This window comes from Calliopsis andreniformis, chromosome 10 (assembly GCF_051401765.1).
Source record: "Calliopsis andreniformis isolate RMS-2024a chromosome 10, iyCalAndr_principal, whole genome shotgun sequence".
Classification (NCBI taxonomy): domain Eukaryota; kingdom Metazoa; phylum Arthropoda; class Insecta; order Hymenoptera; family Andrenidae; genus Calliopsis; species Calliopsis andreniformis.
The window spans coordinates 7268399-7294607 of NC_135071.1; the positions used below are offsets into that span (position 1 = coordinate 7268399).

The 26209-nt window shown below is 32.1% G+C and overlaps 2 protein-coding genes across 13 annotated transcripts; both read right to left on the bottom strand.

Moving 5' to 3' along the window:
- Positions 1-462: 462 nt before the first annotated feature.
- Spz4 (Spaetzle domain-containing protein 4) lies at positions 463-5281 on the bottom strand. The gene is made up of 6 exons (XM_076387087.1): positions 5150-5281; positions 4447-4625; positions 2296-2451; positions 1392-2129; positions 987-1109; positions 463-790 (listed from the first exon to the last, which is right to left on the bottom strand). The coding sequence occupies exons 1-6, from the start codon at positions 5177-5179 to the stop codon at positions 544-546; spliced, it is 1473 nt and encodes a 490-aa protein (XP_076243202.1). The 5' UTR covers positions 5180-5281; the 3' UTR covers positions 463-543.
- A 3853-nt stretch (positions 5282-9134) lies between these two features.
- Positions 9135-24417, bottom strand: LOC143184887 (monocarboxylate transporter 14). Of its 12 annotated transcripts, none has more exons than XM_076387452.1 (9): positions 24202-24417; positions 22950-23077; positions 17036-17203; positions 14610-14892; positions 13238-13482; positions 12240-12543; positions 11627-11854; positions 9828-10022; positions 9135-9626 (listed from the first exon to the last, which is right to left on the bottom strand). In XM_076387452.1, exons 3-9 carry the CDS (start codon positions 17111-17113, stop codon positions 9442-9444), a joined length of 1518 nt encoding a protein of 505 aa, XP_076243567.1. In that variant the 5' UTR covers positions 17114-17203; positions 22950-23077; positions 24202-24417; the 3' UTR covers positions 9135-9441. The 12 variants fall into 12 exon arrangements, with proteins under 12 accessions (XP_076243567.1, XP_076243566.1, XP_076243564.1 ...); XM_076387451.1 differs by having other exon boundaries at positions 22950-23093; XM_076387449.1 differs by having other exon boundaries at positions 22950-23108.
- Between the last annotated feature and the right edge of the window lie 1792 nt (positions 24418-26209).

Sequence of the window (26209 nt, forward strand, 5' to 3'; positions counted from 1 at the left end):
CTACTACCGACGTGCACTAACCAGGTCAGGCACAGCGGAGTCAGTAGAATGAATTCCAAGTCAGACACATTTCGCAAAAATTTTAAACATTTTCTCAACAATTCATAATTCTAAAACGAAGCCTTAAATGTAACTTTATTATTCTTGATTTCACCTGTTGTCGACCACCTTGAACTTGTATAAAAGTTCAATAAATGATAAAGATCCACAAAAAAGTCTATGATTTAAAAAAAAACTGTGCTCTAGTATTACAAATACTTTAATTTTTTCAATTTCCAAAACGTTGTAGAATCTAAATCAGAAAGGAGAAATGGTAACAAAAAAGTATTAAATTTTTGGAATTCTTTTCATAACTGTAACATGAAGAAACAGAATTTAATAATGTAAATTTAGTAAAAAGGAAAAAGCAAGTGAAATGCTGTATTTATACGCAACTTTGGACCATAAGAAGATGAGGCTTACTGTCGTGATTTCATTTCTGAACAATGCTTAAGGGTTTGATACGTGTCAGTTGAACTCGATTGTACAATAACAATAATCTCCTTATGGGTAACGACTATGAGGTGGCTTTACTTTTATCCGTTGTTTCTGCGTGCGAGGGGATCGAGAGGTCACACGAAATTCTAGAGGCAAATCATAGCAACGGCAAACGCAGCAGCTTGGAAATTTGAACCAGTCACTGAAAATGCCACGGCATTCATTGTTGGGATCGTAAGCCAACAATCTATGAAGCCTGTATTGTTGCTCGCACCTGCATCCATCCCTGCAGTGCATTTGTTTGTTCTCATGCCTTTGAAATAATGTAATATTTAATAATTATATCCAATTGTTAAACTGCTGTAAAACGAGTTTTTTTTAAGTGTTGTTATGTTATTCAGTTTGAGATTTATTAAATAGTGTACATATTTAGAGGATTTTAAGGCAAAGAGTAGAGTTATATTGTGGTTAAAGTGTTGTCAGAAAATGTGTATAACATTCATACTTACGTGCATTTCTCCCAATGAACGTATTGTTCGAATGGATAGAGATTCAGAAGTGCTAATACTTCACCTCTTGTATTATTTGCCCAGAACGGTGCAACCACTTCTTCCTTCACAGGGCAAGCATTTCTGAAAGGTTGTTCATACGAATAAAGTATTAATTTATAACGTATAGTGCAGTTATAGTTACGAGAAATTTGAAAATTTTCGAGATCTTTGAGAATTTCAAAACCTTCAAGATTTTCAAACATTTTCGACTGTTCTTTGCAACAATTAACAGACAGTCACCAAAAAGGATTTTCATTTTATCAAATGTCAAACAAAACTGAACCAAAACCAAAATAAATAAGTAAAAGTGAAACCAAAAAATGAAATACCAGATCCTTAGCATCCAAAACGAATATCACTTACATTCCCCTGAGCTTCAGAACCGGTTGTTCCTGTTGATCTTTAGCGGCAACGTCCTGGTATAGCTGGCCCTCCATGGTAGACACTTCCGGTTTATTCGCTGGTCGATATTCTGGCCGTGGTCTGAACTCCTGCTGTTCACCAGAACCGGAAGCTTCGTGCAGGATTGTCTCTTTCGACGTGGCAAAGAATTCCTCACTGGTCTCAGACTCAACCGGAAGTTCCGTTGTACCAGACAGACTCACTGTGGACATTTCTTCTAAACTATCCTCCGACACTTCCGCGACCTCAGTCTCGACTTCTTCTAAATCTTCGACTCTGTCTATTTGCTCAGGAATTTCGTTGATGCTGAAATTTTGCTCTCTGACGACATGAGGGGTCGTAACTGTTGGTAAAATTACTTCTTCTGTCGCGTTATCTTTTTGCTCTTTTAAAATCGTTGCTGAAGAAGCAACATTTGTGGTTGATTCATGAGTGGTCGCAGTGACGGTTGAAGACATAGTCGAAGATGGTATTTCTGTGTTGGAGGGAGTAAATGATGATACAGTGGTGGCTGTGGAAGTTGACGTGGATTTTTCAGTTGGTCGAAAATGAGGCCTGGTATACTCGCTCAGTTTTGGGAATTTGTTCAGTTTCTTCGCGGCATTGTCGTTGAAGAATCTGCTCGTGAACCCTCGACCTTCGTTCGTCCTTAAAGTTTCTTCTTCGAAGTACTCGTAATCATGAGTGTATTGGTATTTCCTGAAGAGTTTAGTATTGTTGATGAAGACAGTGAAAGGGTTAAGCTGTATTTAGGTTTTTCAAGATTTATCGGATTTTTCAGATTTTTAAGATTTGAAATTTCTATGATTACTATTATGTAATTACAGAAGTATTATTTAATGTATATCACCTTAAGAATGTTTACCTATGATCATCATTAAAGTGATGATAATAATCATCATACTTTAATTCTATATCGTTTTTTTCAAATTCTGCACGCAACACATTAATATGCCTCTCGTCTCCGTACATACGTCTCATTAGTCCTTGGTTTTCTTGTACAAAACGTCGAACCGCATGCCTGAAGTGATAACAGAAGATAAATTAACGTAAAGTAATCGATTCGTCAATATTGTGCAAGAATAAGAAAATCGAAATATAAATATTGCTCATCATAATTTTAAAATTTGAATATGCGAATCTAGCGGTTTTTTGCGACTCACCGTTGCGATTTTAATAAGTAGAGTGTGGATGTTTATGCATTTATGGAAAATTGAAACATGTAAAGATCAACATAAGATACGTCATATGCAATATACATATATAAAATATCACAAAGTAAAATATAACAATATAATATTCAGAGGATAAAAAAATTGTCCAAAAGGTCTGATTCCTTTATTTGTGTTTCGAAGAACATGAATTTGCGTAAACGTCAACAGTTTATTAGTAAGCCATATTTGATCTATTTAAAATTCAAAACGCGAGTGATATCAGTGGACAGTGAAAGCACAATAGTATTTCTGAACACGTTTTGTCAGTAGCTTTCTATCACTTTCAAATACAATACGATTTTAATAAGTTGAATGAAATATCGTAATAGAATTTTAATGAATGAAACATTTCATGAATCCACATGCTAAGTAATAAAAGAGATATTAAATAATTTTGCTCTTATTTTCTGAATTTAACTCTACTTGAATTTAGAATGAAGGTAAAAATATCATAACAAAACAGCTTTTGTCAAATTTTACGATTTTTCAATAACACATTCTAGTAGTCAGAGAAGAGATGCACAATACAATGGTACCTATTCCTTGGAACCAAAAATACAATTTGTATATTCTGATGAATATTTTGTTAAAAACAATATCAATTAATTGAACAAGAATAAAACATGTTACAGTATTCTTTTGCTGTCATAGAAAAAGACAGAAATTGACAAGGGTCGTTTTCACTACGAGCTCTTTATTTGATTTAAGGGGAGGTTCCGCCTTGTGGGACCCAAAAAGTAGATGATATTTGCCAATTTTTTATAAAAAAAACTGTTGGATGGATTTATTTGAAATTTGGCAGGTTATTTCATTGTACTTTTAAGTATTATTATAAATTTTTATGAGGCTATACAAAAAAAATTGTGCGTGTGTAGAACGTCGATTGGAGAACGTTGAGAGAAAAACGGTTTGTGCTGGCGTTGATGGAAAGTATCCTATAGTTTATCTGAAACACAGAAAGGAAAAGGGATTCATAATCGGCATAAACATGGATATCCATAGAACTAGAACAATTCAGAAAAATGAAGAACTGTTAATATGGCAGATTTTTGAAAAAAAAAAGTTCGAATTTTGTCCAAAACTCGCATGGAAATATTTAAATAAAACAAAAACGGTAACAGATACAGCCATAATTCTAGTTCCATAGATAGCCATGTTCATGCCGATTAAGAATCTCTTTTTCCTTTTTGTATTTCAGATAAAATATAGGACACTTTCCATCAACACCAGCGCAAGTCGTTTTTTTCTCAATGTTCTCAAATCGACGTTCTACACACGCACAACTTTTTTGTATAGTCTCATAAAAATTTATAACAATACTTAAAAGTATAATAAAAGTATCTGCCAAATTTCAAATAAATCCATTCAACAGTTTTTTTTATAAAAAATTCACAAATATCACCTACTTTTTGGGTCCCACAAGGCCCCCCCGCCCCAAGTGATTATTATGTTTGTATTCTTTTAATTTGCATGACATGTATTTAAAATAAAACTAATGAAAAATTGTTAGAAAATAATTTGACTTCAATTATTATTACTTGTTAATATTTTTGTTTAATGTTAGTTAAAGGTACATCATTCATTCGTTGAATTTAGTTCAATACAGACAACTGATATTTTATGAAGACCAAGTGTTAACTTAAACATAAACATTCATCACTGCTGTTCTGAAAATCGCAATTTTGTTATACAAACTTTGCACAGTCAATGTAAGTTTGTATAGTTCATCAAATACTGATGAAACTTTTTTCAGTGTCACTTCGCAAACGAAACTGTCACCTAATAAATGCCGTTTTACGTACCAAGGGTAAGAATTCCCCGCTATAGTGCACCAATTTTGTCGTCGAAAATCGCAAGGCAGATTTACAAATCGAGCTCGTCCAGAGCGTGAATAGGGTTTGCTACAAGCTGAGGACGCGTCATATCCGAAGGTACTTGGTCCACCGCCTCCTTGACATCTTGCAAGCTGAATCGTAGTCACCTGAGTGGCAAAAAACAATCAGCAAAGTAATTGATCGCAGCACTGAGAGATTTAATCTTCCGGAGTCCCTCAAGAGTCAATTTGATGGGAGTAAAGTGGCAAAACCGGAACATTAAAGTAGATTATCGCAACACTGGGAGATTTTAACGTCTCCAAACTTTTAAAAATTAATTTTAAGGTGATAACTAATTTAGGAATGACATTCTACACATAAATATTCTAAATTCCCCGTAATGTCATTATTTTTTGGTCACGTTTATTTCGTTATTCTTTATTGTATGTAGTCAATTTCTTCCCCAGAAATAAACTCTCCGAACTTCACGTTGCTGTATCTGTCACGGTCTATACATCCTAATCACCAATCGCTGAACTCCTTATCGTGCACCTATTTCTATCACATCCTGTATATACTAATCCTTGGACTTCATTATGCACTCATTTCTGTCACACCCTATATATGCTATTGACCCATCGTTGGACTGCTTATCGTATGCACTGAGCAAGTTATCAGGTAAAACGCTCACCTGGAGAATGAGAAGCACGATCACATTCATAACTCGCGTTTGACGTTAATTTGGGACGCTTGGGACCGACGGGGCCCGTTTTCACTGATAGACTGATCGGCACCGAAAGAGATGAGGCTACATGACAGTACCTCCACGCGCGAGGACGCTTTCATTACTAGTAATCAGTCGCACGCGGTACGAGCGGCCTGCTGGTAAAAGTACTGGCCTCAGGGGGAGTCCTCTCGGTCTTCAGCTCGACGCTCGCTTGACCGAGAAGCAGGAGAGAGCGAGAGGCAGAATGACGGAAGAAAGGGGAGAGAGAGTACGCGAGCACGGAAAAGTGGGTCACTGTTGCGGGTACCGTTATGTTTGGGCCCCATTGATGTGTGTCACGGGGCCCCACAGTGACGTAGCGAGGACCCTACGAGCTGCTGGCGCAACAAACCTCTTTACTGGGCGATTGGGAGAAAGGTGGGCGAGAGGCTCCGACCAACCCTTGTATATGATAAGGAAAGGTGAATGCTGCGAGGTGACATAAGGCCCACGACTGAAAAGTCTATTGGGTATTCTGTGGGTTTTTGGAATAGAATTGATAGCGAAAGGTGAACGCTGCGAGGTATGATGAAGCCCGTAGTTGAAAGACTTTCTGAGTGTTCTTCTGACTTTTAGAATGAAAATGATAACGAAGATTCTATATTGCGAGGCATGATACGATCCATGGTTGGAAGATCTACTCGGTGCTCTGTTGGTTTTTAGACAAATTGTAATTTTAGGATAATGTAATTGTTTTTTAGATAATTCTTCCTTCGAAAATAAATGACACATTATAGCCTTATATTCAACTAACTATTTTGACCCTACATATTCGTTCAGTGCACAGTTTAAAATGATCATCATATCGTCTGTGGGCGTCTTTAGTAATCAAAGAGTTGATGAGTAAAAAATGTGCAATTAATTCAGATCAAAGTTGTATATATTACAATAAAAACAAATTGAAAATTGACATTTTAATTCAATAAACAACGCACCATATAACTAATTTACGGTGACAGATATATCCATTCTCTCCGCTTAAGAGATTAATATTTACTAAAAATAAAATCATACTGTGCAAGATCATGCAATTGAAATATTTCTTAAAGTTATGCATTCATAAAAAAAATCTGCAAGTTGTTGCATTTTCCAAACACTATTTAGCATTGTTGTTGTAAAAAATTAAAGAAAAAGTATAAACAGTTATAAAAACTCGAGAGATTCTTAAATATAAAGCTACTATATCGCTGAATTAGTATCTATTATTATTATTGAATTAGTATCTATTACAATTCTAATGACAAATGGAAAATCTGATATTTTGTCTAACTCTCAGCACAGCTTTATTTATAAAAGGAAAAGAAAGTGAGGAGGGGCATCGTAAATGCTGTTTAACGCTTACAACGAAACTTTCCGTGTGTTCCACTAACCTCGAAATCATTGTCACTGCCTTTTTCACTCATGTTTTCGGATTTTTTGCGAGAACATATCATAGAATGACAAAAGACGATACAAAAGATGCAACACTTTAATTATCGTACTCACACACTTCGTAACAACGGAAGAAGAAATTATTCTGCCACGGTGTCATTATTTGTAAATGAGGGGTCAAGGTAAGAGAACATAATTCAAGACGAATGAAAAAGAAAGACAAATGTAGACTCCGCTATCAATGGAGAAACAAATTTAAAGATATTATCAATGAAATACACTTTTATTTTCATTAACATGAGTCCATTAGTTCATAAAATAGAGGAAATTTGTGAATTGAAATATCTTTTTATTTGAATTACGATTAATATTACAGTGATGATATCGAAAGTTTGATAGTACAGAATTGTGTTTAAATTCAGAGTAAACTCAGTGACTTGTTTATCTGATCAAATCAGAAATGAAGTTTGCACGTTGGCAGAGGTTCTGTGTAAACGTGTGTGTGTTTCACCTCTGCGTATGCGCTCATGCACACACTGCTTTCTGTTCTATTTCTAGGCAAAGATGTAAGAACTAGCGCTCACAGCAAACTGGTATTTTGCCAACCAGTAATCAGGCGAAACGATGTTCCAATAATCTAATGCTATTCGCCTAACGGACTAGGCGAACTATAATACGATTACTTTAAAGAAGGATTATCATGTAATACGGTTCTAGATGCAACCCGTTTTAATTAATCAATTTCTTTTAGAAAACTTTTGATAATATTCTAAAATTGTAAACAATACTTTGGACATTATGGTGTTTAACAAATTATTGTGAATGACTCACTGATCATACTTCATTTTTTATCGTTTCTAGACCTTCATTTCTTCTTGCAAGTTCTACAAAAGCAATGCTGGATATATGATTGCTCGAACAATATTTATAATACAATATTACGTCATCGCAAGATAATTTAAAGAATTACGTAAAATAGTAAATAAATAAAAATTTTATTCCCTTAAAATTAATTCGACTCGAAAAATATTAGTCAAACAATATTTATTATATATTTTTTTATTCAACAGTTCTCATATACAGACTGTTCGACAACAGGTGTCAGAAATATTAAGGGGCGATTTTATATGTTAAAATAGGACGAAAATCAAGAACGACGAATTGAGTTTGAAGCTTCATTTTAGAGTTATTAATTGTTGCAAAAATGTCTAAAATTTGTGTGGTGTATATGTCTAACTTAGGACTTAGTTTACTGTCAGTGTGCATTAGTCAGGACAGACACAGGAAGATCACTTGCATAAGTTTCTAATCAAACACATTTCACGCGTATTTCAATTTTTAGAAGTTGTCCCACCAATAAAAGGATCCACGGGAAATAGGAGTATCAAATTTTAGCATTTTTCAGAAAATGAGAATTTAGTTTTCAATATAATGTCACAACATTTTCTTATATATCAAAATAAAACATCATTTTCAACTTTTACTTATAATTTTGAATAATATATAACATAGTAAACTATAAAAAATGAAAACAATTCCAACAATATTGTAAGCAAAAAGAAGGAATGACGGGAAAAAATTGGTTTTATTATCGCTTTCCCTTGTGTTACTTTCTTCTTTACTTTTTGTCTTCGAAGCTTGGTCGGATTTGTAATATCATCGTCTCGATCATCGCCTTGGTGTCTTCGTTTCTTAGCTCTTGGTCGAGGCATCGCCTTCTAAAGCTCAGAGTAGAATTTTTAAGCTTTTTATGCACAGAACACATTTAAAACTTATAGGTCTCTAAAGTATTGGCGAAGCCTGAAATATTCCCCTTTCCTGCATTGTTTTTTCTTATAGTCCTCATTTTTTCGTTGTACTCTTTAATTTCTTATAACTATAAAATTTGAAAAGAACTTTAATTCGCAATGCGTTAAAGTCAGTGATAATGAACACACACAAAAACATACGAAAAAGTGTTAAACTCAGAGTTCGTTAAAACTGACATTCCTTTTTTCCCATAAACCTGTCAATTAATAACACGAAAACGATGCCTGAAACGCATTTCGTCTATCTTTATTTTCCTCTTATTTCAGCATGGAGGATCACCCCTTAAAACTTTTGACTTTTGACACCTGACGTCGAATACTTTGTACACGATTCGTATACCTACGTATTATTTCGTAATATAATACAAATCGAATTATAATTGGAGTATTCTAAAAGTGTAGTAGGACAATAAATTAAAAAAATTTCAGAAAATATATTTTTTATTACTCTTTCGCTTTAGTAACAAAATAATATAATTTTATATGTACAGTGATGTAATACTTTACTTATGAATGATGCGTCATTACAAAAGTGTTTTAACATTATTATGAATTATTCAAAACTTCAGTACTTCATTATACAATGTGTTACTGTTTAATTTTTTTTTTCGTTTTCTTAAGTACGTACTTAAAAATGTTTCTGTCTTCATTTTTTCATATATGTTATGTTGTAAAGATTATTATGTACATATAGAAAACGTTAACTGCCTTGATTGTTATACTTATTCTATGAATGTAACAGGCTATTGACTATTTTTATACATATTTTCATACAGATATATAAAGAGAAGTTTCTCAATTGAATTTTTGTATTTGGAGACATTTGTGATGTTTAAAATTTTCAAGATTTCAAAATTTATGAGACCTAAGAAAAAAGTTCTTTGCTAGTTTCAGGAATTGTAAAAATAAAAGTTTTTTAACAATCTTAGTATACTTTCAGTGATTTAGTCTTCGAAATATACGTGAAAAACTAAATTTGGAAGGAAATATATTCAAATGTCGCGTCTTATTTTTATCTAGTGGAATTGTAATCACTGTTTAAGCACCAAATTCAAAAGGGTCTTCCTGTACTTCTATCGTGTCCTTATTTTCGCTGAGATGTTTTGGATCTCTGTTGGATTTCCAAAGTCCTCCTAGGTACCACAGGAGAATGCAAGAGAGACTTAGAATTGAAGTGAAATGAAGAGCACTCACGTAACTGTTCGTCGCGTCGTGCACCACACCTTAAACATAAGTGTATAAAACAGTGCATATATTAAGAAACTAATTTAAAATATTAGTAATATAAACAATTAGTTCCATGTTTAAGTATAAAATTACAAGACTTTATAAACAGTTTATGTCTCTTCGCAATTTGTTTTGTTTTTCTTTAAATAAAAAAGTATGTTGTATTAAGGTTTGTCTAAAATAACATGACCACTTACCTATAATGGGACCTATAGCAATGGATAATATACCGTTGCAGACCATTTGCATTCCAGATGCAGCTGGCAATCTCTCAAGCGGAACGTAATCAGGAATTATCAATGCTTGAAAAACTGCCTTTGTGCCTTTCGACACGCCAATGATCAGTGCAACACAAATTACCGCGATGAAAGTGTTACCCCAGGTTGATAATACTGAAATCAAAAGTATTTGTTCAGTTTTAGACCGTAAAGTGTGCAGCAATTGTATTATGCGTATAAACACAGTTTTTTAAAGGAATTCCGAAAATTTTATCATCTCTATCATTTTCATCTTATTTGTACAAAAATATTATCACTGAATCAGTGAAGTCTTTCCAAGTAAAATGAACCCCCACACGGTATAAATCGAATCAATATCAATCTCAATTTATTACCCCGGATTAGTGATCGAAAATCAAACCTGTCACAATTTGTGCTATATTTGGATTCATTTTACTCGGGGAAACCTCAATTATTTATTGATACTACTTTTAAAACAATGGGACGAAAAATATATATGTATAAAGGTGTTCTAGAAGTGGTGGTACAAGCGAAAACTTAGTGATTTTACATAAAAAAATAAGTTGAAAATATAGAATAACCAGTTTGAAAATGTAAAATAATCATAGATTCTACGGGAAGTTGAAGACATTCCCCTTTTCTTATTTACCCTTCGCTCCTCAGATCCCTAAAACTGTACTTCAAAGTTAACCTTTTCGAAAATGAAGCACGACTTCCAAAAATAGTATTCTGTATTTTCGAATTACTTTTTCATGTAGAATCACCCCTTTTCCATTTGGACCACTATTTTTGAGATATCCGGTATACAGAGTGTAACAAGTATTCGTGAAATATTTGAAGGGGTAGTAGGATTTTTCAATCGGTGGACAAAATGTGATTTTCCAATCGGTGTACATAGTGTCCGATCTGCTTTCGTTTTGCAGTAATAATGTTTTAAGGTTAGCACTATATTTCGAAATGAAGAGTAGCTCATGCGTATCGTTGAGATAAACTCATTCAAAGAGTCCGTTGACCTAAAACGTTAGTTGCTTGAGAATATCATGTTTGTTTCGAAAGGTCCTTAACACGTATCAAGAACCTCATAGACACAAGTCCTTTAATGGAACTCCTACTGTAAAATAGTTTCTGCCTTTCTGCTGTCTCGATCACTGGGTCATCTTGAACAGCTGACTGCCTGCGATCATGTGGTCTACACTTCATCTGTGTGTTTGTTACCTACGTTTTTTCCTACAAGCATTTTCGACCTTTAAAGCTTTATAAAAATTAAACCGTAAGAGATACAACACAATGTATTAAGACTTTTTTGTTTGATTGTTCCTCAATATATTTGCAAAATTACAAAATCCTTTGACTATTAGTTTGCTGTATAGACATGTTAACTTTAAAGCGTCATTACTGCAAAATGAAAGCAGACTGAATACTATGTCATAAGATATTTTGTAACCAATGTGGGGTCCCCTACCACCCCTTGGAATATTGAAATATAAATATGTTTCATTTTGTATAAAATATATTATACATACAGAACTCTCTTAAAGAAGTGAAATAAATTCAGTAATCATAGTCCCTGCGATTACATCACAGCACAAAACACAAGACTCATTCGTAAATTCGTAGATTTACTGGATTCCTTTTCGTTTTCATAGGATTTACATACATTAGCATAAACCTGAAATCAACCCACCAAGCAGAAGTATATTCGTTGCCGTGACGGGGTCGATTTCTTGTTTTCGAATACTTTATGTTGCTGTACGTACTGATCCTTCCGAGGGTAGCTCCTATTAAGGATATTACATAAAGGTTCCTAGACGTCCATCCAGCTTTGTGCGCCACTAGTGGTACACACAGGCGTCCGGTAATATCTGATACCGCTTGAATCGACATCACAGTCGCAACTGAATTCCTCTCTAATCCCGACAGTTCTGCGAGGACGAAAGGCAACATAGCGTTGAAATTCGTTTCGGCGACCAAGGACACCCCCATACCTGTAGAGACAGAGAAACGTTAATTATAACAAAACAAAAATTTGTATTCTCCTGACTCTCAATTTTGTATCAAGTATATAATTCTACTGTGTACCAGGCTTGGACATTATTGAACTAAAATATTTGAAAAATGATAAAGTGTTTAACTCTTCGTCAGCAATCCGGCCATTCTGAGGTATGAACCTTATTACTCTCTGACTAAAAAGAAACTAAAAGAAACGTTACATGATATTCTAGTGATATTAAAAAATAGCACATAATTTTTGTAGATTGCTCAAAAGCCTAAAACATAAAATCTTTGGTAGACATAAACGATCTAGATTGCTGACAATGTTAGTAAGAAAATGATTGCTAACGTTAAAAAGCCAACAGAGCAGAAAGTTACCTAAAATTACAGCAACATAGCAACTGTCCTTCAAGAGGTCGAGGTCCAGGTGTTCAGAGATTATTGATAGAACTGTTTTCCTAGTTTGTTTATTTTTATTTTCAATTTTATCGTTATGCGTGGGAAGCTGCTCGCATTCTGTCGCGTCTGATTCCACTTTTTCATTCAAAAGTTGACATGAGACACCGTTTTGAACATCAATCTCGTTTTTATACTCCAATTTGACAGTCCGTTTTACAGTACCGCCATTGTTGCACTCTGCGGAAGATGCCGTGATGTCATTGCCCTTTGCTATACTTGTTATCTATCGGGAATCAGATCTACCGATGAACGTTAATCATTTGCCTTTATTCTCGGATTTGAAGAGGACACGGAACCGCAGAATGAAAATAAATTTTCTGGAGATTTATTGTGAAGTAATTCGTTGAAATAGCAAATTTTGAAACACTGCAGGTACAAATTGTCTTGAAACTCAAAAATATGGTAAGTTTATGATAAATTGAGCATAAAATTTTAGAAAATGATGTAAATTGTCTACATATGTTCCTAATTTAGAGAATTTACTAAAATAGCGAGCACATTAAAAATTCTAGAAAAACGCTAACAACTATATTCAGCAGTTTCTACCTTAGCGAAATGTAATTAAATATTTAATTACATATTTATCTAATTAAACTTAATTATATGACAAGTTGTGTTCTAAAGACACGGAAGAGAATTTAAATTATCTCCAATAAAAAAGTCACTGACTTTGAAAACATCTTAGTTCTTTCCAAAGTTGTCTTGAAAACATTTTCTGACTTCTTCCTAAACAGTTTTTCTTTTTTTTTCTGAAAAAGTTCTTAAAGAAAAATTCTGGAAAAGATTTCAATAACAAATTTTGCTTACATAGTTTGCTTGTTCACATAACAATGTATATAAAAGGGTTATAAGAGAAATATTTTTTGCTTTGCACAGTGTCCTCTTAAGAATTGCGGTTCAGTATATCGATAACTCACTTCCGGTTTTGCAAAAGGTTTCAGCAATGAGGCTCCTACGAACGAATGCGTTGCAATTCCAGCAAGAATCAGAAGAGTCCCAGTCGTAGCATAATTCTCTAACAGTTTCGCAATCAGGAGAGGCATCACGATGGGACCAAGACCAGTCAAGGTCACCGACAACCCCATGGCCACATTACGTTTTTTTCTAAAATACGTATTGAGCGCTAGATTCGTCGCTGGGAACGTGATTCCGTACCCGACACCTAAAATCATAATTTGTGCAATTTTAATATTAACAAAATAATTGATTTTGAATTTAAATTTGTACTTATACGGGACTTTTAAATATCTCTTGTTTTTAATAACACAAAAATCGAAAAAACTGAAAAAATGATCGTACATAAAAGATTATTCTTCTATGATAATCCTGCTTCAAAACCGTTTAAATAACATCATGGATGATTTTCGCGTTATTAAAAACAGAGGAGATAATTAGGTGGCCTGTCTTAGTTTGGATATCCTATATAGATAATGTAAATTACCAAATTTGTATCATTTTACCATAGTATTTTTGGTCCAGAACCCATTTACCCTTCATTTCAGAAATTCTTTAAAAACTACAGAAAATATTTATATTTTGAGCATTGTCCACATCAAATATGTGTTTCATGAAAATACTTTAGCATTCCCAAAATATTTAAATTCATATTCCATTTGTTTCTACTGCTTGGCAGTAGCAAATAAAGAGAATTTAGATAAGATTTTGACTTCGATTCATAGATAGAGATATGGTTACGTGAGGGAAAGAAGGGGTTAAAAAAGATAAAAAAAAACGAATTTCATTAATTTTTGTATAGAAGTACTAGTTAGTTAGTAAGTAACATTATAAATGAGCGCATAAGCATAAATTAAAGAACAATTTTTTCAATAAAAAAGTAATCAAAAAAAATTGAAAGGCTTGCCTAATCCATGAACTGTATAATTATTAATAGATATTTATATTGTCTTAAGAGAATTGCAAATAGAATATAATAATTCAATAATACTGAAAAAATGTTTCGCTTATTTAAATTTAAGCAATTTTCAAATATTCATCTCCAAATTTATTTCAAATATTTTGTTTAACAATTATTTTTACTAGAAATGGACTAAAGAAAGCTAATTTAAGATTTTATTCGTCTATATCTTCCATATCATTTATAATACTTTTCTTTACTAATAACTGAATGGATAGGCAATCAAAAAGAGTACTTAAGATTTTCCTTATTTTATGCACCTACTAAAATTTTATCTATCAGATAATAAGCGTATTAAGCTTCTCACAAGTCTTTTGTCATTAATAAGCTTCTTATTAATATCGTTCAAAAAGAAGATAGAAATGATGAATTACCAATGACAATACAGTAAGTCACAATAATGGCTGGAAGAGACAGCGCAAAGGCAGTGGTACAGATGCCAATAGTGACAATTAAGCCTCCACAGAAAGCAACTTGTTGAAAGTTGAACATCTTGAACATTGGCCCGCTTATTAGACCCAAGCTGCAAGTGATGGTTCCAGTCAGGTGAAGAATCAATGACGTTTGCGTGGCACTGATGCCAAGAGATGTAAAACGTTCTGTGAAGATGAGGCCGAAGCATTGTTGCGCCGGAAGTACTGCCAACTGAAATATTTCCTACTTAATAAATTACAGGAGATATATGTGTACCTCCTTTACAATTATTTTAATTGAAAAAGCGTAACAAACATTCAATTTTTCTTTATACATATTCAAGTGGTTAGGTAAATTAGGAACAATGTAAATTATAAGTGAAATATATTATTATAAGTAAACTGAGGATTTTTATACAATTTTATATTTGGTGAAGTTCTTGATATACTAGTTCCTTACTGATTTTTATGATTTCAAATTTGAATAATTGTTTCCTTTGCACATAATAGGCGGTCGGCCTTAGTTTCCGAGGTGTTTGTCAAAAACTTAACTTGAATATTTATCTGTATTCAAATGATAGACATTTGTACAAGTAGAAAAATGTGCAATAGAAATTGTTCAATGAATAGACTCAAACTCATGCATATTCATTAACCATGGCTATGTACAAAGCTTGAATAATATATTAGTCATTTGACAAGTGAATCAGGTGTCTTCTTCCAATTACGTTGAAAAATTAACTTTTCAACTGTATATGAAAAGTTGAATAAATAAATAATTTTTTAATACATATAGAGTGTTAATGCATACAGTTGTCAGTTTGAAAAGATGATTCGACAGGCTCAAATAAGATGAAAATGAAGTATGACGAAATTACGTTTCAGACTTCGTTTCTGAGTTATTAATTGTTAAAGATGCGTTTAAAATATGTGCGAGATGTGTCTGAATTGATTTATTCTACTGATGCTGATGGCTGACCTGACTAAAGTACACCCTCAGTAGAATAATTCTCGAGTTAGACACGCTACACGTGAACTTCAGACGTTCTTCAAATAATGTAATAATTTTAAAATAAAGCTTTGAGATGAAACTTCTCTCTTAATTTTTGTTCTGTTTTAGCATGTAGAATCATCCCTTAAAATTTCTGAGATTTGTTATCGAACATTCCTGTATACTATTTTTCTGTTTTAGCATGTACAATCATCACTTAAAATTTCTGAGATTTGTCATCGAACATTCCTGTATACTATTTTCACAATATATTCATCTTTCAAAGTTTTGAACTTTTACTACTTGTCGATAGGAAAATTCTTATAGTTGATATTAGCTTTTGATAGGAACAAATATTGTAAATTATTGTGACATATCTTTTTTATCAACCAATTCACTTGTTTTTATAACCCTTTGACGTTACATTCATTTCAATATTGAATGTTTACTTAATTTTAGTTTTCTTCTTTCAAACACGTTGTTGTTGCCTGTATTAGTTCTTAACTTGTAATAATATTAAGGATTGTCAAAATTTGCACAAATTTCTGTCATGTCTGTTCTAAAATTTTTTTTCTATTTCAAGTTCACTTATTTTGCAGAGAAAATTAAATTTTTCAACTTTGTCAATCGATATTCTAATTCCATTCTAGTTTTAGATACTGAATACTCTTCGTTTCTCTTCAAAACTAACTCCCTCATAATTTCAAACTTCTTTATAATTAATTTAGCTCTAGATTACTTCAAAACTGACCCAACTCCAAACTGACATGCAGTTTGACTGATATACATACATAGAGTACTGTTCCCGTAATTAACGCTTCCCCGATTCATTGATAATTGTCGTACTTTGAATTTTGATATTCTATTACTTACTTCTAACTGTTTACAAACACTGTACTATTACTTTGTTTCTACACTACACACAAACCAAGTTTAAAAGTCAGAAATCGAGAGACTGATAAAAGAACAAATACCACCGACTGTACAATTTTATATATACATGTACAAATTAAAATGCATTCATAATATCCCTATCAGAGATTTACACAATCAGCTTTTGAATATTAAAATGTAATCAATTATTACTTATTTTATTTTTCGACACTCTTATACTCTCACAGTCTCAATATTCTTTTAAAGCAAAAGAAGACATTAAAATATGTTTTTATTTGCTTCACAAATTTATATTTATATAATTTAAATAATTTATATTTGTGTTCGCTTAACGAAGATCAAGTTACTCGACTGTCTAGATAAAATACCGAACCTTTATAGAAGCTTCTTGCGATCTGATGTTCCTTTGTATATTCAAGATAAATGCTTTGTGCACAGTATCTTGATCACTCAGGCAAACTTGGATTGAAACAAGAAACAATCTGAACAATAAAGTACTTACGTTGACGATTGTCACAGCGACGAGGATCATCCATGCCCAGCCCCTGTCACTTTCTCCTCGCGACGTTACATCGATCATCGTCTCATAAACACTAAATCGGAAATAACTTTGAATATCAGGGTAGCTTCTTCTTTCACGATTCGCTTAGGAGCCGGTGATATACTGCAACTTTAACATGTCGACTAAATATGAAACTGGATTGAACGAGTGATAAGATACCGCCTGGGTTAGTATTAGGTACACACGAGAATTCAGAGATAAGAACTGTTTATAGTCCTGTAGCGATACGATTTAAAATTTCCTTTGTTTTGTGTTTATCATTGAGAAGATTTTGTCAAACGAGTACTCGCGTGAAAGAAATTTTTCTAATCAGGTTAGAAGAATGATAAAAAATGTGATAAGTGAGAATAGTAAAATTATTATAGATTCATATTTATCCGATTCGTGACAGTTCAATGTTAATTCCGTGTTGGTAAGTTTATTGACAATCGTTCAAATTATGTATTATTTGGTGTTCTTGAGTCTACAGGATAGTTCATACAATTTGTTTTAAATTAAAAATCAGCAAATATTTTAAACCATAAATCCGTTCTCAGTGCAGTTAAAAAAGTTTCGGAGGAAGAAGATGAACAACTGAAAGAGACCCTTATTTGAATCGGTTATTTTAAGGAGCGAGTATGTTCAAAAATACAATAATAATTTGCACCAGGAAATAATTCTGAGATTCATTTCCTCTTTCAAACTGATGTAAATTTCATAGCAAGATTTATTATCCTTAAGGACTGCATTTGCTTTCTCTTTCTGTTACTGATATACAGGACAAGGTTTCAACATATTATTAATAGCAAAATCCCAATTTTCGTTTCTTAATCTCTATTCTCTTCGCCAAATACACCGTTTCATTTGTAGGATCATATTTTTTGTAAGTACCTACAATGCATGTGCATTCAACAATTGCATTATATTTTTTAAATATAAACGTTTCATTTCTTTTATATGGATCGAAGCTTTTTGCCATTTTACATATGAAATAATTGAAATGAAGTGGTATACAAATTATTGTTGAAATCCGCGAGTATTAAAATAGACAATTGTATCTACTTTTAATTAATAATAAGTAATGTATTTTAAACGTGTACAATAAGTAGGATTGTGAAAGCTAATTAGTAGGTATTGTCCGGGTGTTTCTAAACATATATGGGCATAACTTCAGGGGTGAATTCAGAACACTAAAATATAAAAAAAAGTTCATATGAACATATGTTCAATAAGACCTTGTTTCTAAATTATAACTATTTTTGTATTATACTAATTGTTCAACTATGTTTACCGAAATGGTTCGAAGTGAACACATATTCGGCTCAAATGCAGGCTTAAAGGTATCAGATATTGTTCAAATTCAACTAGCAACTCTCTTGAATACGTTGTCGTAGTTCCTGACCATTATTTAGTAACGTATTGTAAACTAAAGACTTTATGTGGTCATACTGATAGAAATTCAAAGACGTTTTTATAAAACGTATTACAAATAGACATTGTAAATTGCTTCGAAGACATACAAAAGTTATTAGTGCTCTACTTCATCATGGCGAATCTGTTCATATAGGTTCACATAGGTACCTTCTTCAAGTAAAATAGTTTTCGTTTTTGTTTGTGAAAAGATATTTTAGAAATGCTTGTAATTTACGTCTAAAAAATTGCGGAGAACGATATTTTTTGTGAAATAACAAGCGCTTGTCAGCGACATTTCAGAGACTGTCAAAAATGTTAAAAAAGTCTTAAAAAAGTTCTGGTATATTTCAAATTCCGTCACATGCAGCATCTTAAAAAGGGAGAAAACTATCTAAACACACCTATGTTTATATGGCCTTTTTTATCCTAAGGAAGAGTAATATACGATGACAAAGTTTGGTCCCCTATTTCTGAGACACCCTATATACCACTGAATTGATGATATATTTGTCTTTTAAACAGTGTGTAGTCACATATGAATTGTGTGTCGATGGATCATGTTGTAAATAAAGTGTTGTAAATATCAATATCGAAGTGACGTAGAAAAAGTTTATAACGAAGTTCTTCAGTAAATCTTTAGTACGTTCTTCAGCAAAAGCCATTTATTTAAAATACTAATACTTTCTTCTTCACTTCAACACTTTATTACGAAGAGACACTAGGTTTCAATCTACCTATGTAGAAATAATATGCAATTTTATTTAAAAAAATAATGCAATTGTTGAATGCATGAATTAATTATGTATACATACATAATAAATCATGAATGCACGACTTATGTTGTATGAATCATTTTTACAAAATCATAATCCTAAATTGTGAATAATGTCCTGCTGCGAAGAATGTGTTAAAAACTTCATCTGTAGCAAATTTGAGAAAAATTCTCTAGTTTAAATAGTGAAAATAAAAATTGTAGTAAAAAGTATACAGGATTTATTAACATTTAAACAGAAATTACTTAAGAGAACGTGTTCCTCTCCACTGCATGCTAAATTTTTATATGAAACAATATTATTTAGTCTCCATTTCAATTTTTAAAAATAATCGTTGTTTCTTCGTGTGAAAAATACAAAGCATTTAGAATAAATATTCATAAAATAATTCAATTAACTTATTAGCCCCATATTAATGTATTTTATTTAAATATTTTATTTTGTTGTAAGAGAGAGGTTCTTTTCATCGAATACAGCTTATTTTATTGTAGGATTAAGCACCTGCATACCTAGTAGATTAATAGCGTTAATTTTAGTTACTGTTAGATTAAATTTTGTATGCATTGATGAACAAGCTTTTCCTTATCTTTTATTTGCAGTCTACGTCTCTTGACTTCAGTATAGATATAATACCTGTTTATTGTAGTAAGACATGTACAAGGTGTACCAGAAAAAGGAGGGTACTTTCTACGTACCTGGACAATGAAAAAAGTTAATGTGCACACATTTTTGGAATGCTTAACTCTCGTGGGACGAATACAGGGTGACTTTGGCCCTCAATATAGTGTAAGATGTCAAAAATACAATAAATTTATTTGCAAAAATCATACAAATTTCTGTTTGTTTGTTACTGAACAACATGGTATAACTTTAATGGGTGATTCTAGACATCAAAATAAGACAAAAATCTTGGGAGAAATCAACTTCTCCCTTCCCTTGCGTCAGGGCTACACTGCTCGAGACCTCCGCGCGGGTTCATTTCTGGTGATTTTTATCAGATTTTTAGACGCTTATAACAAACGAAGCCTTCTTATCACTTCTGATCGCCTCTTAAAGTTATGCCGTGCTATTAAGAAACATCCTATATAATTCCTTCATAAATTTAATTTGCAATAGAAATTCTATTATGAGTCAAAATGACCCTGCATTCATCTCCCACGTCCGTCGAAAACTATTCGCCTTACGAGGGTTAATTTTCTAGTTATATGCTATTTTATACTGCTTAAAACAGTGGAATAGTAGCTGCCTATATGGTGCACTATCTCCTTTAAACTTCTGCTAGGCCCAGAGATGTTTTGGTCTTTTAAATGATTGGAGTACGGTCATGGACCTTAAAGGGTACACCACACTATTCGTTATACAAAATAGCATTTTATTTATATAAAACACTGAATGTTTTCAGACATACATACATGTATATGTGCACATAAACCTTTTTCATACTTCTGTGCCTAAGACCTACTTTCCAAAAATGTCCTATATTTTCTGATACTTCCCGTATAGTTACAAAAAATACTAACTTTGAAAAATCTATTATATTATTTTTAAGTGAATGTTACTCTAAACCGATATTTTTTAAATAGGAATTTAAAGCTAATTAAATAATAGATATTATTAGCAGCGTTATACACGTTCATATTTTACGAAAAATTGGATTAAAGAACAGTACCTTCAATGTACTTAAATAATAAATTCAAATAGTTTTAAAGAAAGAGTTTAATCAAGTACTTGCAAAATACAGTTACGCGGATAAAACAGTTTAAAGTCATATTTGTGTGATATAAATAATGTATACAATCCATTTAGACGATGTTGTAGAATATTGTTATCGATATTTTAAATATTTTAATACGTTTATTAAATTATAGATGATGAGTCTAAGAATTCCAATTTTCTTATCTGCTCCAAATTAACGACCTTGGAGTATTTACTGATATAATTATATGAATATTTTCGTTCTCAACAAAGAAACAATATGCTGATAAAATATACGACAATTGTTACGACTAATATAGAATACAATATCTCGAGACATACATTTGTGTATTTTAATAATCGTGAAACTGCTTTCAAAATCTTCTTTTTGAGTTCATAATAATTGGCAATTAATCTTCTTTTTGGATTAATAATGATTGGTGATTAGTCATTTACTATTTATCAATAATATTATTTAATAATAATATTTGTTAAGAAATGTTGCTCGAATGAAATTGCGTCGGAGAATGTATACTTAATATCTCATAATGATAGAAGAATTATAAACAACTAATTAATATGTTAATAAATCATTTATAAATTGCTTATAGAAGTTTATTCATAATTCAGAGATACATACACATAGACTAATATTTCTTAATAGATACAGATAAGCGATACAGTAAATAATTATCCGTAAGTTCTTGCATCAATGTGAACTTTAGTCGTCTATTCAATTAAATTTATCGACTATTAATTGAATATATTCAAAAATCTTGGATGATTTTTTTAATTTAGAAAAATTTAACATTAAGACTCACATGAAATGACAAAACATTATTTAATTATTTACCTTTCAACCAACGCGCCAAAGTCAAAATTGAAATTGCTCTAATGTAACTACAATTCCCATATTAGAAAAGCTGCTAAAAACTAATTAATTTATTTTGTTTGTCGTAAATATAATCTACATTAATAATTATTATATAACAAACAATTTATATATAATTATAGTAATTTATTCATAATTAATATATCCCATATAGCACACAGATGTCTTAAAAATGTCTTAAAGATATCCAGCAAAGTACTGAAAATGTCTAAAAGACGTGGTTGAAACATCCAAAGTTACAAATAACTATCTTTAGGACGTCTTACAATACATTCGTAAGACATCTTAAAGACGTCTATAAGAAGTTCACATAAAAAATAGACGTCTTTAAGATGTCCATGTTGTATGTCTTTAAAACGTCTTATCGACACAAATTTCGAAAGTCTTTAAGACGTCTATTGTCGAATGTTTTAAAAACATCGAAATTATGTCGTAAAACGTTCAGGCATAAAATGGGCATAAAATAGACGTCTTCAAGACGTTGTGTGCTATCTGGGATAATAGTATATATATGTAAATATGTACAAATTTATATACAAACGTACCGTTAGTATACAATATTTTGTATTTATACTATTGTACATTAAATTGAAGCAGTAACTACGGGGAAAATTAATTAATTCGTCTTTTATAGTTTTTTTTAGAAGCATTTTATTTTAAAGGAATTTGAATTTTGGCGCGTTGGATGCATGGTGAATAATTGTAAATATATATTTTTTTCTTTTCAGTACACTTGCCTCTACCTTTGAATATAAGAGTATCTGGCTTCAGCGGAAGAAATAAATTCTAATTTGAATAGTCTATTTCAGTCAACAGTTTCATTTTGCTTCAATGAACCCTCTTTATATTGTATTTAATAGCTGAGCATCTGGAGAGTGAAAATGAACATTCAATGTACTACCATATAGTGCTGTCACACTGTCAAAGCACCGCGATAGTTATTATTAGCTATTGTAATCTTTTAAGTTCAATTTCAATTCAATTTGGTTTCATGAATACAAAATTTGTTCCATGAATTTTAGTTAACAAATTTATCCTTACGAATTTATTCCAATGTCAACAGAGCAAGTAGAATCAAGAAGCAAAAGATTTTTTTACTTACCAGTTAAGAAGAAAGCAGATTTCTTCATTATTTAACTGTTTCTAGTCTGCTATATTCCTTTTTTCTTTCATAATTAATTTAAGTCCACATTCCGATCTTCTAGAGTTCGAGTAGGTCATAGTTCATGTCTGTCGAATATCATATCTGAAGGTCACATATCTGAAGTTTGAATTCTCTAGGTTTACTAACAATAAGACTCATTTAACGGTCATCATTTATGCCTAACACCTATCAGTTCTTGGAACTATCTTCAAGGAAATAACAATTTAAATATTAATTTAAGTTAAATTTAATTAAACTTACTAATAGTTATTTAAATATCATTTTTGGAAATTTCGAACTCTTCATTGTTTAATTAACAAAAGGATCGTGGTCCTTATTGTAAAACTTGTAAGAAAACAGTCATTTACATAAATATCATTTCAAGCTCAATATAAATACTAATAATTATTATGCTACACATCGTTTTTGAGACTTCATACCTCTTCACTGTATAATAAACAAACGCTAACGATGAACTATAAAAATATCTCATAAGAAACAGACGGATCAAAATATTGAAACTAACTAAACAATAGCTGGATTGGAACAACGAGAGAAATTGAAATGAGTCATCTAAAGAAAGACTCTATAAGTAGCTAAAAATAATTTCTGCATACATTCTGAAGCATCAATACAAACAAAGCGGATAACGCGAGTTCCAAGACGAGGTGGCGATTAAAAACCTTTCTTTAAAAATCACTGTGTAAACAAAACACTTACTAAAAAGATACGAAGGCTAAAAAAAGTATCGAAATATCTAGACATATGTAATTGTAGCATTTTCGATCCGGAATTTAGTAACGAGTACAAAATATAATTATTTTCCAGCAATCATAGAAACTACTTAGCAACTTGCAGAGCATCAAGTACCCAAAACAATTCCCTCGCTTTTAGAATAAAAACGATCACCTGTTTCGTTATATAAATTTTGTATTTTGCGGAGATGGAATTTATCTCATATGGAATTTTGTCCCCTTGTTGGAAAGAAGTAGTTTAAAATATAAATAAAAAAATTAATCCAATTCAAACATATAAGCAAACAAAAGCGACATAACTATTTTGGTCACCTGATACAAGCAACTTATGTGCAAAATCCAATTAACGAGTTCTAATCAATTAAGTGCACTGTCACATTCACGAAACAGATATTTTACAACACTCTTTTGCAACATTACTATTTCACAACACAGATACTTTACGTAGGCATTACCCGGAAATTCAAATTGATGAGATGCAATTTCTTTTCGCATTAAGTTTAGTTACGATCCGCACTGTTGTGAGTATTGAGAACTTCTTGACAGCCAACTGTAAGAAGCGAATACACTGATCGATTATGTTCTCGAACAAAGCTGTACTGGCGTTTTTTTGCGTCGCATCTTGAATGAGACGTAGAAATGGAGTACGTTGTGAACGGAGCCGTGGACTATTCGTGACTGGCTCGACGAAAGGAAGTCGCACGATAAAAACCGGCTTCGTGCCTCGACTCTAGACCGTCTGGTCTTTAACTCGTTTATATGTAACGCCTGCACCAACAGGTTGCACGATCTGATCCGTGAATAGCGTGACGTATCTCACGAAAACGATCCTTTACTCCTAAATTCGATTATTTTTCAGGATTATTCTTTCGAAAAGCATCAGTGGCTAATCGTTACCAAATTTCAGAAGGGGCGAGGAGAGGGAGGATAGACCAAAATATAAAACTGTAGCTTCAGCTATTTAATAGTTATACGTTGAAATTTTCCTATACACACGTTACTACTTAATACGAGTGTCTTCAGTATAGTAGTGATCATTGCCGAGTACGTGTGTACTCAGTGTATATGGTGCCCCATCAAATTGTATAATAATCCAATTTGCAGTCGAAAAAAAATATAAACAGACTTCAATCAGAACTCAGACAGATCTTTTCAATATCTAGTCTTTGCCCTCCCTCTGCACCCCACTACCTAAACAACCCAGATCAATTTAATCAATGAAGATCAATTTTAATCTTGGAAACTATTAAATACTCGAAGCTAGAATTTTATATTTTGGGTCCATTCCTTCACTCCATCTCCCCACCCAAAATTTTGTGCCGCTTAACTACTGATGCTATTTGGAAGTACAACCTTATTGTGCCCAAGTTGAAAGCTAGACCGATATTTTAGATATTTTTACTTGACATCTGACATGGATAAACATTTTGAGATAAATATTGAATTGTAATAAGCGATTAATAGCTAGTTCGTGCAGTGGGATCACAATATTTTTGCTAATTTGACTTTGAATATTTAATGCAAAAGATATTTATGAACAACTTACAGTTGTTCTGACATCAAACTCTTTTTGTATTAAAGTAACAGTGATTCTTAAATATATAGAGGGTGTCACAAAACTAATGGTACTAGCGGAAAGGAAGTGATTCTACATAAAAAGTAAGTTGAAAATATATGAAGAATAAACATTTTTGTTATTGTGCTTCGTTAAAAAAAAAAGAATTGAGTTATGTATTTCATGGGTACACAGGATAAGGGGAATATTCTCGGCCTGGCTACTGATTACTTCTACGGTACGCTAGAAACATTCACCTTTCCCCGTTTACCCTTCAAACGTCTAAAATTGTAGTTTGGTACACTCATACTTGGTCAAAATTCAAAGTCAATTTTCTGGAAAACGAAGCGTGTAATATCAAAAATTTGTATTTTACATTTTCATCCTCCTTTTTTAGGTAGAATCACCTCTCCGTTTATACCATGAGTTCTGGGACATCCTGCATATTCGGAGATCTAAATATCTGGGGCTGTAAAGCAAAGAAACCTATACCATATTTTCGAATAATTTAAGGTCTTGACTGATATGCGTAAAATTGAATTTATATTTCCAGAGAGAAGAGAGAGCATTAAAAGAACTTTGTCAGTTAAAAACAAAGGTTCAAAAATACATTATTTCGAAAACAAGAATAAATTTGTCATATAACCATTTAGATATACGAGACTGAGTAATGATAATGACACCTAATTATAAACACTTAATACGTATGCATTTCTGGGAAGTAGGTGTTATACATATTCAATATTTGCAATATGTTTACTATTTTCGTTCCATCTATTATGTAGTATCTATTCACTTAATCTACATATAATGGTGCGTTTAAACCAAGTGAGCGAATGCTCATTCGTGCTCCCTTTCAGAAAAATTTAAGTGACATAAGCATTCTTTCATTAACTTGTCGATTTTAT